General features: G+C 31.6%; 1 protein-coding gene across 1 annotated transcript in view; it reads left to right on the forward strand.

Moving 5' to 3' along the window:
- The window catches only part of LOC121443471 (dachshund homolog 2-like), a gene marked incomplete at its 3' end in the record, with an annotated part of 382,748 nt that overhangs the window by 315,414 nt on the left and 52,236 nt on the right, over nt 1–15,098 (forward strand). Inside the window, 1 exon segment of the mRNA XM_041645221.1 lies at nt 1,159–1,242. Coding sequence (XP_041501155.1) covers nt 1,159–1,242 — 84 coding nt within the window.

Below are 15,098 nucleotides of genomic sequence, written 5' to 3' on the forward strand. Positions count from 1 at the left end.
TGACCAGTATGCTTGAAGTTCCTGGTCTTTAGTTAACTAATTTTTATTACAAAAAGAGGTATTTAATCTTTCCTCTAGTTTATGGACACAGACTACCTAGTTGTTACTAACTTGAGGAATATTGTTACAGGAAATCTAAGCAAGAGAAGAAGCTATAACTGAATAATTTTAATAAATTAAGAAACTAAAGCATATATTATGCTATTAAGATAATTTGGTACTAAGATACTGAAAGAAAAGGGAAAGGTATCTATATAATTTATATCTCTGAAGGAGAAAGAAAATCAATTATTGAGTGCAGGATAAAAGTTGAACACATAGGTAAATATATTTACTAAATCATATGGCCTAAGAGAAAGTATAACATACACTCCAAAGTAAAATAAATATTTTGTATGCAATTTAATATCTTAGAAAAATTATTGGAAAATAGTGTATATGTAATTCAAATGACAGTGATTGGTCACTGTAAGCACATTTCACAGCTGCCCAAGCATGATAGAAATGTTATCTACAATTGAATGGAAACATTTAATAGATTTTAGCTGTAAAGTGACTGTATCTTATTTATAGAGCTGTAATGTTTCAATGACATATGACTACATAGAAAGAAATGATAAATTGCAAATTAGTATGTTCTGCTTCCTTGAGTATATTTTTTTTGCAAAGACTCACAATAAGTGCCAGAAAATTATAGTTTGCTGTCAATTTAAAATATATTTGGAAAATTTTCAAAGTAAGTTAAAGGCAAAATTATTTTAATCTCATAGTATATTAATTCTTTTATAAATTCATAAATCAACATAAATACATAAATATAAAAAATATAGATATCCTGAAATATTTTGAGAAAAGCATTAGTTATGGAGCTAAATACTAATTTGTACATTCATTTTAAAAGAAAAAATACATACATGATTTAAATAGTATGTATTATCAACAGTGCTAATACTAAATGTAAATGATACTTTAAAAACTACTTGATTAATCATCTTACTTATTTGCAAGATACCTGACTATCACCCAAATATTCCTTTTGTTACAGGACTATTTAAAATATATATAAATTGTTGGATTATGTTAGCTATTTATGTGCTTCTGAGAATTTCTATGCCTATTTTGCATGAAAGTATACCCAGTTCCCTTTTTCATTTTTAGTTATGATACCCAACAATAGAGAAGAACTTATTGTTGACCAAGATAATGGACAAACCATAAAAATATTCCAAAGGGATAATAAAGGTAAAATGATTTTGGCTTAATTGATATATGTATGAGTATCATACAGTAAATGCCACATTGTTGTCAAGTCAGAGTAGATTAATACTGTCATTTTCTAAAAAATATGAATTTTTGACATTTCAAATTAAACTTTACCAAGATACTCTATTGAGTACTTATTTTGGGGTATAGATGGTTATGCCCTCAACCTGGTTTATGATCTGCTGAAGCATATAACTTAAAGTATGTCTTTGTAAAGAATGGGGAGTAGAACACTTTCAAGCGATTCTCCCTTGAACTGAAAGCTAAAGACATGAAAATACAGGAGGATATATAATCATTTGTTATAAGCTATGCATTATTGCTGCTACACTGAGTTGGATAGTAACTTATACTTTTGCATCAGTTCACTAAATGATCTACTTTTACTTTATAGAAGGATATATTTTCTTTCTCTAATAAAATTTCCATATTATTCAGGACACAAGATTCACTTTGATGCATAATTAATGAAAAATTGTGTCTTTCTTCTGGAGGCTTAACTTGCTTCATTATTACCTAGATGAGCATTTTAGCTGTAATTTAGTAAAGTGTATGATTGTAATTTCACTGATGCATGGCTGGTTTCCTTGCCACATGTTTAGTATTTTCTTAGCCAGACACGGAAAGACTATACCCTTTGGGACTGCACTGTGCATATGATTGATTGCGGAATAGTTGTCAGAAAGGAGCAAGTCAGGTTCGGTATATTAGAGTTTAAACACTTAGGCAGGTAATGAAATTCTAGTTAAGAATAAAACTTCACTCATAATCCAACAATTTGTTCCTGAGACCAATTTTTTTTGGAAGGCAGAACACTTTAAACACTGCTGGAACATGAGGATATACACACATTACATTTTTTTTCCATAAAACACATAGTTGAATGTATTTCCTTTTCAATTGCTTTCAAATGGCACAAATAGTTTGGTCATATACTGATGAGGACATTAGTAGACAGTAGCTAGCATGTTCAACTACATTCAAGTTATAATGGAATGTTTTCCTTCAAAAATGATTTTTCCTATCCACTTCTACCCATTGTACTTGAGATAGTAAGGCAAAATGTATTTTACTCAAATAGGCTTCAGTTATTGAAAGGGAACAAGTTACTGTGTAACTTTTATCATTTATTAAGTATGACAAGTAAGCAATTTATACAACTGTAGCAAACATATGCTTTCACATATGCTTTGAATAATATCATAATGATTTTAAAGATGATTTATAGCTCTGGAAATTATAAAATGCAAATACTACCATTATTACCAAAATTCCAAAAATGAAGAAATGCTATTTTTTTCATATAACCTACTGTTTTTTTTGCACATGGCAAAACTATTGTTACTATTATAATACATGTCTCAAATGATAAATTTTTGCATGGGATTCTAATAAGTGAGCCTGTAAAAGTTTATGCATTCTAGGATTTCCTGACAGTAAAGTCCATTCAGACTGCATCTAAAATGATTTACCAAACTGACAATTTTATTTGAATTAAATGGTCTAAACTGACTAGTCATTGAAATTGAGTGTTTGATTTTATTTTTCTGTAGATTTTGCCAAGTAAAGTAACCAAGTTAACTATTTATTATGACTTTGTGTCACACAGTCCCTTTTCTGGTGACTTCATCATCTTTTTACCTCTAAGACCCCTCAGTAAAGAAAATTAGGACCACAATATTCAATTGAGGAAACTTAGTATGCTTTGTTTCACAGGTCTTTCTCAGAATCTTGCAGCTTTACTTTTATTCTTTTATTATTTTATGGAATTATTACATGTAAGTTTGTGGAGCACTGTCATGATTAAATACAATGTTTTTTAATAACTTCATGGGTATTTCTACTGTTATTTCTTATGTCATATATCATTTTCCTTTCATGATCTATAATCTTTATACACCACTACTCTGATATCCTTTTTTATAATTTTATCATTTTGAATTTCACTGGCATGTTCAACCATAAAATATGTGATTTAAGAGTTTAATAATTATTCTCTCCATCTGATTCCCCTTATATGTCCCCAATGTGTTCTATGCGTTCCTTTTACCTTTATATTTTTTTGATGCTGCAAATGCAATAGTGTGTTGCCACTTATCCACATATCCATTGTAGGACAACAAATTCTTTCTAGATTTTGTACAATTATAAATACAGATTCTGTAATCATTGATAGACAGTTTTGTGGGTTATATATTCATTTATCTGGAACCAATACTTAAGATTGTGATTGCTGAGTCAACCTTAAGAACTACTTTCTGTAGTGTCTGGATCATATTATATTCTCACCACCAAGATATATACAGACAGATATATACAAGATATATGGAGTGTGTAGGGCCTTGGACTTCCCACAGGGCAGGGTAACCAGCCCTCTCTTAGGACTGGAGGGGGAAAGTGAGCTGGGGAGCGGAAGGGAAGTGGGAGGAGGAGAGGAAGTGAAAATTTTGATTGGTTTTATTTGTAAAGTAATAAAAATAATCTGCTGAAAAAATGTACAAAAATTTTGTGAAAAAGTAGGAAAATTATGTCTCATCTTGGTCTTTAGTTTTCATTATATATTTTTGTTGATATTCTGATCACGATTTCTCCTCTCCCAACTTGCTGTTCTTTATTAACTAATGTTTTTTACAAAGTTTTTTACAAAGTTAAATTTTCCTTGACTCAATACATAAGCTTCTCTTACTTAGAACATAGTTATAATCTTAAAATGGTAAAACAGAATAATTTGACATAACCTAGGTTTTGTGCGTTAGTTTGTTTTTGCTTGTATTAATGACTTGTAACACCATTGTCCCGGGTAGCCATGCAGGCCACTCGGAATGACACGGCCCAAGTGGGAGGATGGCCCTCAGACACTAACATTGTCCCAGATCTTGGGCATCCACACAACCTTCAGTGGTAAGAGGAACCTTGGATATCAACACAGATCCCACCTGCAGTAGGGTCATGGCTTTCTGCTCCAATTCTGGCCTGGATGTTACCATGGCATCGGGTAGCAGTGCAAGCCACTGAGATCTGTCTGTATATCTCTTGTCTGAAAATTTTAAGATGTCATTATTTTTTTTACCACTGTGTAATACTCCATTGTGTAAATGTACCACATTTTCCCTATCTAGTCTTTGGTTGAGGGACATCTAGGTTGTTTCCAGGTTCTGGCTATAACAAATAATGGTGCTATAAACATAGTTTAGCACATGTTCTTGTGGTATAATTGAGCTTCCTTTGGGTATATACCCAAAAGTGGTATTTCTGGGTCTTGAGGCAGATTCTTTTCTAAGAAATTGCAATACTGATTTCCAAAGAACAAGTTTGCACTCCCAGCAGCAATGGAAGAGTATTTTCCTTACCCCACATAAACTGTCATCAGTGTTTTGATCTTTGCCTTCTGACAGGTGTAAGATGGAATCTCAGAACTGTTTTCACTTTCATTTCTCTGATGGCTAAGGATCTTGAGCATTTCCTTAGGTGTCTTTCAACCATTTGAGATTCATCTATTGAGAGTTCTCTGTTTAGGTCTGTACCCCATTTTTATTGGATTATTTGTTCTTTTTATGTCAAGTTTCTTGAGTTCTTAGTAAATTTTAAAGATAAAGGGACACATTTCAAAAATAAATTTTATGTGTACCATTTTCTACTTCAGTATGGAAACATAACTGTAGTTTTTTCTTAACATATTGATAGAATTATTTACTGAAACCCTTTATGCTTATAGGTTTTTAATTTAATCTATTTGTTTTTGGAAGTTTCCATTTGGAATCTTTGGGTCATGGCTTTCTTATATTTAATTTTAGTGGTATTTTTGAATTGAAATAGATTTACATTGCTTTCTCCCTTCCTTTCATTCCTGAAGATCCTTCTAGTGACCTTCTCTTGAACCTAACATGTTTCCCAACTCTTAAGTTCATAGATTTTTTATTATATATATATATTACTTTTATTATTATATATGTATATATACATATATATACATATATATGGCTTGTATGCACAAATATATAAATATGACCTGTTGGGACCATTTTTATTGTTTATGTGTATATGTCTTCAGAAAAACTTAGAAGTAGTATCATCCCTGGATGAGGCCAGCAGTCAATGTTTGCCTATAATTCTTTGCCTAGTGTTGGGACCAAAGAAGTGGGTCTTGGGTTGGGAATAGCAGGATACAAGTGATATGAAGTAGGAAGCAGAGAAAATATGACAGGCAACAAATAACACCACGGTTGTTTATTAAAGTTTTAAGGAGTTATTTTATATTTGCCTAACTTTTACACAATACATATTTGTGTGTGTGTGTGTGTGTGTGTGTGTGTGTGTGTGTGTGTGTGTGTTAAAATAACTGAAGCTACTTGGGCTGACAATACTCCCCCACAGAAATCATAGACCAGCCAAATCCCTGGAATAAGAAACCTTCATTCAAAGTGTTGGCTAGGGCAATCAAAATGACTCCCAAAACAATATAGACTATCAATGTAGCCATTATTTCCCTTTTACGGGTTGAAGTTGGGCCCCTATTGCTGAAGACACCAGATGTTTAGGACAAAGGACCCAAATAACTCCAGCTCTGTCTGACTTACAAGACTCTTTACTGTGTTCTAGCTTCTATGGTTCTATGCAAGCTGTTTATCCAGTCCATAGCCAGCAGCAACACCTATGATCCATGGCAATTCCCAGCATGGCAAGATATGCATAAAAGTAGAGTAAATGACACTCACATGTCAGTGTAAGTATAAATATTTTATTGTAGGGAACTTTTCAAAGTTGAGACTCATTTTTTACTGATTACAGAAATATTCAGATTAATTTTCATATTTTACATGCTTTAATAGTATTCCAAATATTCTCACTATGCTCTTAGTATATGAAGGACCTTTAATAATGTTCCTGTTTGAATGTTGGAGGTTTTTTTTTCTTGTTTTCTCAATATAGAAAAGCTTTTAAATTTTATTGATTGTTTTCAAAGAAGTACATTTGATTTGTATTTATTAAAAAAAATCATTGATTTCTATCCTTATCCTTATTTTTTCATTCTGTTTGATTTGATATTCCAATTTATTTTAGTTTCATATGGTAGGAATTTAGATGTCTGGTCTTATAATTTTGTATTAGCCTGTATGCATATTTAATAAATTAAATTCTTTCTTATCAGAATTGTGTCACTGAATTTTAGTGTGTTAGAGTCAGTTTGCAATGACATGACAATGATAGTTGAAATAAACACCATGACATAATTAATTACTTAATTTGTATTATGGTAAAAAGAGGTTTAAGTTCATGGTCACTTACTTACATTGCTCCTGGATCCATATATAGGTCAAATATTTGTATGAAGAACACGTGGTAAAGTGCTCCCCTCATCGAGTCCAGGAAGCATAGACAGAGGGAAATCTAATGAAGATTCTTGGTTGTCTTCAAAAGTATGCTTCTCATATCTTGATTTTCTTTTACCTTTTAAAATTTCCGTTAGTTTCCACTGATACCATCAGTTAGGTAGCAAGCATTTAACACATGAGTTTTAAGAGGGCACATACGCTCTAAACCAATACATTTTACTTATTGCCCTCAGAGGCTAATGTCCGTCTCTAAGCCAAAAATGCATTTAGTTCGTCCCCCAAAACTCCAAAAGTCTTAAAGTATCAGCTTTATTTTGTAGTCCATTATCAAAGCCTTATTTAATATTCAATAAAAAGCATTGTCTGAGTAAAGAATAAAAGAAAGTTCTACAATTCTAAGATACAATGAAAAGGGGCAAAAGTCTCCACACTCGGGAGGCAGAGGCAGGCGGATCTCTGTGAGTTCGAGACCAGCCTGGTCTACAATAGCTAGTTCCAGGACAGGCTCCAAAACCACAGAGAAACCCTGTCTCGAAAAACCAAAAAAAAAAAAAAAAAGAAAAAATGAAAACTGAATAATTGGAAAACAGCACTGGTGAATTGGACCAAACTCAGCAATATAGTGATTAAATCCTGTAGCTCCATGTCTGTATCCTAGACACATGATAAAATGATGTGAGCTCCAAAGACCTTGGAATAGTCATCCCTAGAGCTTGCTAACTGCAGCCTTCTTGGCTTCTCTCTTATGTGGCTTTTACATACTCTTTGCAGTTTTTTGGTAGATTATTCTTTTCCTAGAACCTTAAGTCCACCTTGAATCTTAGGCTTCAGACTCAAAGCTTAGTGCACTGCAAACACATTGGCTGGCATCTTAATTTTTCTTTCAGTTTACAAAGAGACACTTCTCATAGTTACAATTCTTATATTCTGCATGTCCGCAAACCAAGTTTCATGTTAATAATGTAGAGTTCTGCCATTGGATATAGAAATAGTTGGGTCACCATGGGATATGATTACAGTAGCTTATTTCCTATCCTGCTAAGCAAGGCAAAAATATTTCTGGGGCTGTTGTTACAAATTGGCCTGTACAAGCTATATTCGTGATTAAAATGTTCACAGTTTTAAACATTTGACCTTTTGATAGATGAGGCCTTCTTATTTTATGAGATGCCATCAAGGAATATTTAATATTTCTCTGTTATAATGAAACTTATTTTTAATAGTGTTAATTTTTTAGTCAACTGCACCCAACTTAGCCTAAGATTCTCTCTTCTCTCTTTTTTCTCTCTCTCCATATATATATATATATATATGTGTGTATATATATATGTATATACACACACACACACACACACACACACACACACATATATATATATATATATATATATATATGATTTGTATATATGTTTCTTGTTTCTTTCTGGCCAAGCCTAAAGGATTTATTAATCATTATAGTGTACCTTTTGTTCAATTTCTTTTTGGTGTTTTATTTATTTTTAATTAGTTAATCAATTTTATATATTCTTCTGCCATATATTCTATCCTGATCACAGCTCCCAAATTCTCAGCATAAATTTGGTTAAAAGCAATCAGCATTGTACCATGCTACTGTATAAATGCTGTGCTTCTTTGAAACTAGCACTGTCTGAATGTTAACCTATTGCATGGATATACCATATTTGCTTCTCTATACATCATATTTTAGCTATTATATTTAGTGTTGAATTTTTTGACTTATGCTTTATTTTATCTTGTACATTCAACTGGGAATTGAATTTATGGATCTTATAACTCAATGTGATAATTGCTTAGAACAATGTCACATTGTTTTCAAAAGTATCTGCAAAATTTCGCCTTATTTGAAGTCTATACATGTTCTTAATTCTTGCTGTTCTCCGGAACTCTTATTATTGTCTACTGTCTGTCATTTTAATAATAACAGATGGTTGATATGAGCTTACCTCATTGGGATGTTTGACTTGAATTTCCTGATAAAGATTTTTTAGTATCTTTTCTTGTACTTATGGTTCACCCACATATCTTTGAAGAAATATCTGCCTAAATTTTTTATTTATTTGTGAGTTTGGAAGTTTGTATTTTGTTTTTGCAGCTGTAGATTTTACTTGTGTGTTCTAAATCATAAGAGTCTTTTAAGATGTTAGTTTAAAATATCTCACATCACTTTATTGACTATTAATTTTTCACCTTTCACAATATTATTTGATAAAAACTTTTAAGCTGGGAGAGATCAATATTTCTGTCTTTTGTGTTACCACTTGTGGTGAAGTATCAAAGAATCTTTTGCAAGATACAATGCTAGAATATATATTACTCCCTTTTTTCTAAGTCTTTTAACTTTAGATCTTACACTTGGATTTACGGTCCTCTTCGAATTATTGTATTTGCTGATGGCTAGTCGACTGGTTTCATTCTTTTGCATTCAGATATCCAATTATCCCAGCACCATTTGTTAACACTTTTCTCTACTGGAGTGAGTTGGCACTATTATCAAAAAAAATCACTTCACCATCAAAGTAAGGGTTGATTTCTTGACAGAATTCTATTCTAAGCTCTATATCTATTCTTATGCTAGTGTTAGCATGTTTTGAACATTGTATCTTTATAAGAAAGATTGTAATATGGAAATGCAAGTCCATTTTGAAACCAGGATTGCTTTGGATATTTTGTGTTCTATATATTTCTATGAGAATTCGAGAATCACTTTCAGTACCAACTTCTGCTGAAAGGCCTGTTAGAATTTTGATGAGGATAATGCTGTTACTGGAAACAAATTTGGTAGAATTTTCCATCTTAACATTACATATTGTGATACATGAACATAAAATGTCTCTTTAGGATCTCCTTATCTCCTTTTAGTAGTGTTTTCTAGATTCAGAACACACATTTTATACATAAATGGAGTTGATTTGTAATTATTAAATGAGTTTTAAACCAACTCTAAATGGAATGACTTGTTAATTTAAATTTCAGATTGTTCACTGTTACTATATAGAAATATATTAATTTTCTATATTGATCTTGTCTTCTTCATCTTTTTAAACATCAAATCCCCAGTGGTCATCTATAGATTACTTGAAGTTACTTTGCTGTATTGTCCTCATGATTTTTATGTATATCTCCCTGTATGTAACAATATAGACAAGTTTATCTATTGCTATCTTTTTAAATTGCTCTCTGTGACTGAGGTTTCTAGTTCACTGATAAAGTGAAGCAGTGAAATTACCATCTTTATTTTATTCCTAACATTCTGAGGGAAAACTTTCATTCTTTCACACCTTAAATATGCAATTATAAAGTGATTTTTAAAAGATTCTATTTAAAATGTTGGCAGTTTCCTTTTGTATTTACTTTGTTTTATATTCATTTAATTCAAGTGTGTTGGATTTGGTCAATTACTTTTTGATTCAATTGAGATGATTCTCTGGTTGGATCTATTAAAATCCTGAACTAACTGAAAACATTTCAAGCAAATTTCATTATTATATTTTATGGTAAGAAAATAATGAGACCTATTTTTCCAATAAGTCTCTGAGACTAGCACATCTATTCATATTGTACGATTGTATATGGCAGCTTTATAGAACTTTTAATTTTTATATAACTAAAGTTTTATACTCAATAAACTATAATTCCCCATTTATCATATCACCATTTCATGAAATCAGCTACTTTCTCTAATGCTATAATTTTTAATGCTTTAAATTCCACATGTAGGTAAAAGCATGAAATACTTGTATTCTCTGTCTAGCTTATTTTACTAAATGTCTTTTCTTCCAGGCTCATATATGTTGTAGAATGTGACTGGGTGTCTTTACTTATTTAAACTGAATTATATTTGTATTTATGTGCTCTATATTTTATTCATGCATTCTTCCCTTGGTAGATATTTTTCAAAGGTTTCCTTGTCTTGTCCATTTTGATTAATATAGCTATGACCAAAGGTACACAAATACCAATCTATTTCCCTGCTTTTATTCTTTTGAGCTTGCATTAAATGTAGAAATACTTGATTCCATGTTTAATATTTTGTGAAACACCAATTCCTCAGAGTGGCTTAAGAACTTTACATTCCCACCAGCAGTGTACAAAGTTTTTGATTATTCTATGTCATTTCTGCATCAGAAGCTTTTCTCATCACTATTACCAAAATACCTAATAGAAACAGCTTAAGGGAGGAAGGCTTATTTTAGCTCAGAGTTCCAGTAGATTTTAGTCCATTATGGAAGTCCGTTATTCAAGAGAGGAAGAAGGTTTCAGGCTGTCTGTCATATTATGTCAGCAACTGACCTAGTGGCAACCAACTAGGAGGCACAGGATGGGACCAGAACCATACGTGAATAGCCTTTATTAGGGTTTTACTCAGCCTTGTATGCTTGTGGTTTCCAGTTAGGCCCTGTGTCCTCAATTCTATAATCTCCCAGAACTGTGCCACTAACTGAGCTCAAAATACTCTGAACATGGGCTTCTGTGATATATTCCTGAATCAAATAGTAAGACCTGTTAACATTTGCTACTTTTTGATTGCAAATATTCTTGTAGGTATGATATGCTCACTTTTGATTTTTACTTTTGTTTAGTGATGTAGAATATAATTTTATTCATTAGTTATTTATATATTCTCTGCAGAAATTCTATTCGATTTCTTGACTTTTAATTTATTTTTGCTTTGTTTTATTTTTCTATTGAGTTGCCTTACCTAATATATTTTGAAAATTGGAATTTTGTAAGCTTTTAACATAAATTCTCCTATTCCATAGTTCTGTTTCTTGGCTATTTATTTGTTAAAAAAAACTTTTCAGTTTTTAGTAATTTCCTCTCTCTTTGGTTTGTTGATTACATGTTTGATGTCATACTGGGAAATTCTGCCAAGACTGATATCATGGATATTTTCTCCATATTTCTTCAAGAACACTCATAGACCTTATATTTGACTCCTGAGTCTAATTTTTTTATACATAAATGAGTCCTTTTCTTGTGTGTAGGTATTCAGTTTTGTCATGCCTCCCATTGACAGAATATTTAATTCCCATTGTATAATGAAATCCTTTTGAAGATCACTTGCTTAAGTATCTACCTATCAATGACTGTCTTGGTGCTCTACTCAGTTTCATTTACCTATATGTTATTTACTATGGTAGTAGTACCTTTATTAGATTTAAATTATATAGGATAATATATTCCAATATTTTTCACAGTATTACTCTTAGCTGTTTATATCCTAGTGGTTGTATGTGAATATGGTGGGTTTTTTTACTTCTTTTCTTTTTTTTTTAATGGAAAGTTGCCATGAGAATTTGCAGGCAGGTTTCATTGACTCTCTAGACCTTTGCAGGTTATATGGGCATTATCAAAGCATTAAGCCTTCCAGTCACTTAACACAGGGTATCTTTTAACTTATTTAAGAGTTTAGGTTTTCATCAATTTTGTAGCTTTCAATGTCCAAGTGCTTTATTGCATTGGATTGATTTCTCAGTTTTTAATTCTTTTTGATGCTATTGTAAATGATATTACTTTTTTGCTACTCTGTTCAGAGAGTTCATACTGATTTTAGAGCCGTGTTAAATTTATTTGGTTTTTGTGTAGGCAGAGATTGTTCTTTCGTTTCCTGACTGCCCAGACCCAAATAATCACACAGAAACTATATTAATTACAATACTGTATGACCTATTAGCTCAGGCTTCTTATTATCTAACTCTTACATTTTTAATTAACTCATTTCTATTAATCTATACATCAGCATGAGGCTGTAGCTTAATGGGTAAGGTTCTGTTCTGGCATCATTCTCCTTCAGCAGCTACTTGGCATCTCCTTGACTCTGCCTTCTCCCTCTATATTTGTCTTCCAACCTGGCTATCCTTTACCCTGCCATAGGCCAAAGTAATTTTTTTATTAATCAAGGATAATTAAACATATTCGCAACATAAAAAGGGGAATCCCACATCATCTTTTCTTTTCTGTCTAAATAAAAAGGAAGGTTTTAACTTTTGAATTGTAAAATTACATATAACAAAACAGGTATCAGCCAAAAATTATAGTTACAATTAATTCTGTCAATATTATTGTGGGATTTTTGAGAGTTTGCTCTATAAAAATTAAGTTATATGCACCCCATTTATTTTTACTACTTTATACCTTGAACTGACTTTACATTACTTAGATAAAATACCTTTTAGTCATGATATATAATCATTTCACATATTTATTAATTTTGATATTTTGACTGTGTTTAATTATTCTTATTTACTGGGCACTTTTCTTACATATTTATAATGAGTCTAGTTTCATATGTTTCTTGTAATATCATTTTTTTTCTATCTGGAAATATAGACATCATAGAATTATCCATAGTTAAGGTTTAGGAAATTTATTCAAGGTCATTTTTCCTCCAATGAATAATTAATATAGTTATATGTATTAGACAAGTTCTATAATTTCATTCTATTCTCATGTTTTTGTTAAGGTCATCACATAATAGCTATTAGAATCACAAATGATCAATCATGTATATGTTAAACTTAAAATTCTATTTTATGTTTGTTCTTGTAAGAAAAAGTTTCTGAGTTTTAATTTTTAGCTTAATATAAATTCATTTCTTATGAGAACTATATAAGTTCCAGAAGAAAATTAATGGAACCTATTTAAAGTTATTTTTATGCATGAAAATACAGATGTATTTATTGTTTAGATTACCATCAGTAGAGAATCTATGTGATAGTAGATCAGAGATGCTATAACTAATATAATATAGTAATGCTTAATCTACAAATCAATAATTCATATGGGAATCATAAAATAAGAATTAAAATAAATGTATAGTTCTCACATGATTTTTAAAAAATAATAACTTGGATGATTATTATGAATTATAATAAATATTTTAATAAGCTGTGTTTATTTGACTTGTATATTCAGGTTCTGGGAGCATACTGATGTAAGATATTGTGCCTTTCCTCAGGATGCTCACAGACAATTTTAGAATATTCCAAAGTAAATCATTATATTTTTCAAATAGGGATTTGTTTTTTGTCAGTCAACAAAGATGTCAAATGTTTGGTAATATAGGAGGAAATGTATGATGGAATGGAAATAATGGAAATACAGCCCTGGTGGTAGGAATATTAAGAGATAAAGCCTTGACCCAAAAGCAAGAATACTAAATCCATGTACTTTGCATAAATTAGTACATGTGGCTCCCAGACTAAACCAACACATTTTCTGAAAACTAAAATATAATTACATCCTCTTTTCCCTTCCCATTTTTTCTTCCAACCTACACCATGTCTCCTCCCTTTAACCTCTTATATTTTCCCCTTTACTCACTCTCGTATTTATAGGTATATTTACTCACTCTCATATGTATTTTAGTTGATTATTATTGTATGTATATATGCATAAAAACTCATATGTATTTTTGTTGATTATTATTGTATGTACATATGCATAAAAAGACCTTATGCTTGGTTCACTTAGTGGTTTATTTATGTATGATTTGCAGAGCTGAGCATTTAGCATAGAATAACCAGTTAGAGGTATTTATTCTCCTCTCAGCAGTCACTATTTGCCTAGAGTTTTTTGTTTGGGGGTTGGCCTGATGTGATTTTCCCTTACCACTCTACCATACTTAATGCTGTTATCATAATTCAGGTCTTGTTTAAGCAACTATATTGTTGGTAAATGTGTGTGTACTTTTTCTGTCTTCTAGGCAATACGGCCTCACATCAAACTTCGTGGTTCTGTGACTTTTATAATTTTTCAAGTCTCTCTTCCTTGACTCTTTCTGAGCCTTAAGAACAGGAGTCATGTTATAAATGTTTCCACTAGGGCTGGACACCTAATGATCATTTATTCTCAACAGTTTTGCCAGCTTTGTTTTCTGTAATGGTCTCTCTTGTAAAGAAAATGTACTCTTTAGAGTACATTAGATCTGACAGTGACACTTGCCTGTGGATATGAGGATTATTATTTAGAATGAATGCAGTAAGGGATTATGCAGATCTAGTAAAGTAGCAGTGATATGTTACCTTCTAAGATATATGTTCTCACTTGTCCCAAGTATGTGACTAGGTTTCTGGTACAGGTAATGATTTTCTGTTTGTTGATTGGGCCTCAAATCCAATTAGATAGTTTCTGGTTACTGCTAAGCTTTGAGTGCCACTATTGCACCTTTACTACATCTTGCGAGAACGGCCATTATTGTCTTTTGTAAGTGATACCCTCCCTTGGCACATTGCATAGCAATATCAGGTACTATGAAAACTAGATCTCAAAAGAGGAAACTTTCAGGTTAGATCCAGCTCAAATCTTCTAAGTTCTATGTCCAAAGTGCATAGTGTTCTCTGCATTACTTACCTTCAGCTTCTGGATTGCTATGAAAAGAAATACTAATATACTATATTGTTTTGGGAGTCTCTTGGACTTCCCTGATGAACAAATTGAAAAAAAAATTCTCATGCCTAGTAATTGAGGTTTTGCTAGAAG

This window comes from Microtus oregoni, unplaced genomic scaffold, assembly GCF_018167655.1.
Source record: "Microtus oregoni isolate MIOR12 unplaced genomic scaffold, Mior012 000107F_ref0000227, whole genome shotgun sequence".
Lineage (NCBI taxonomy): Eukaryota > Metazoa > Chordata > Mammalia > Rodentia > Cricetidae > Microtus > Microtus oregoni.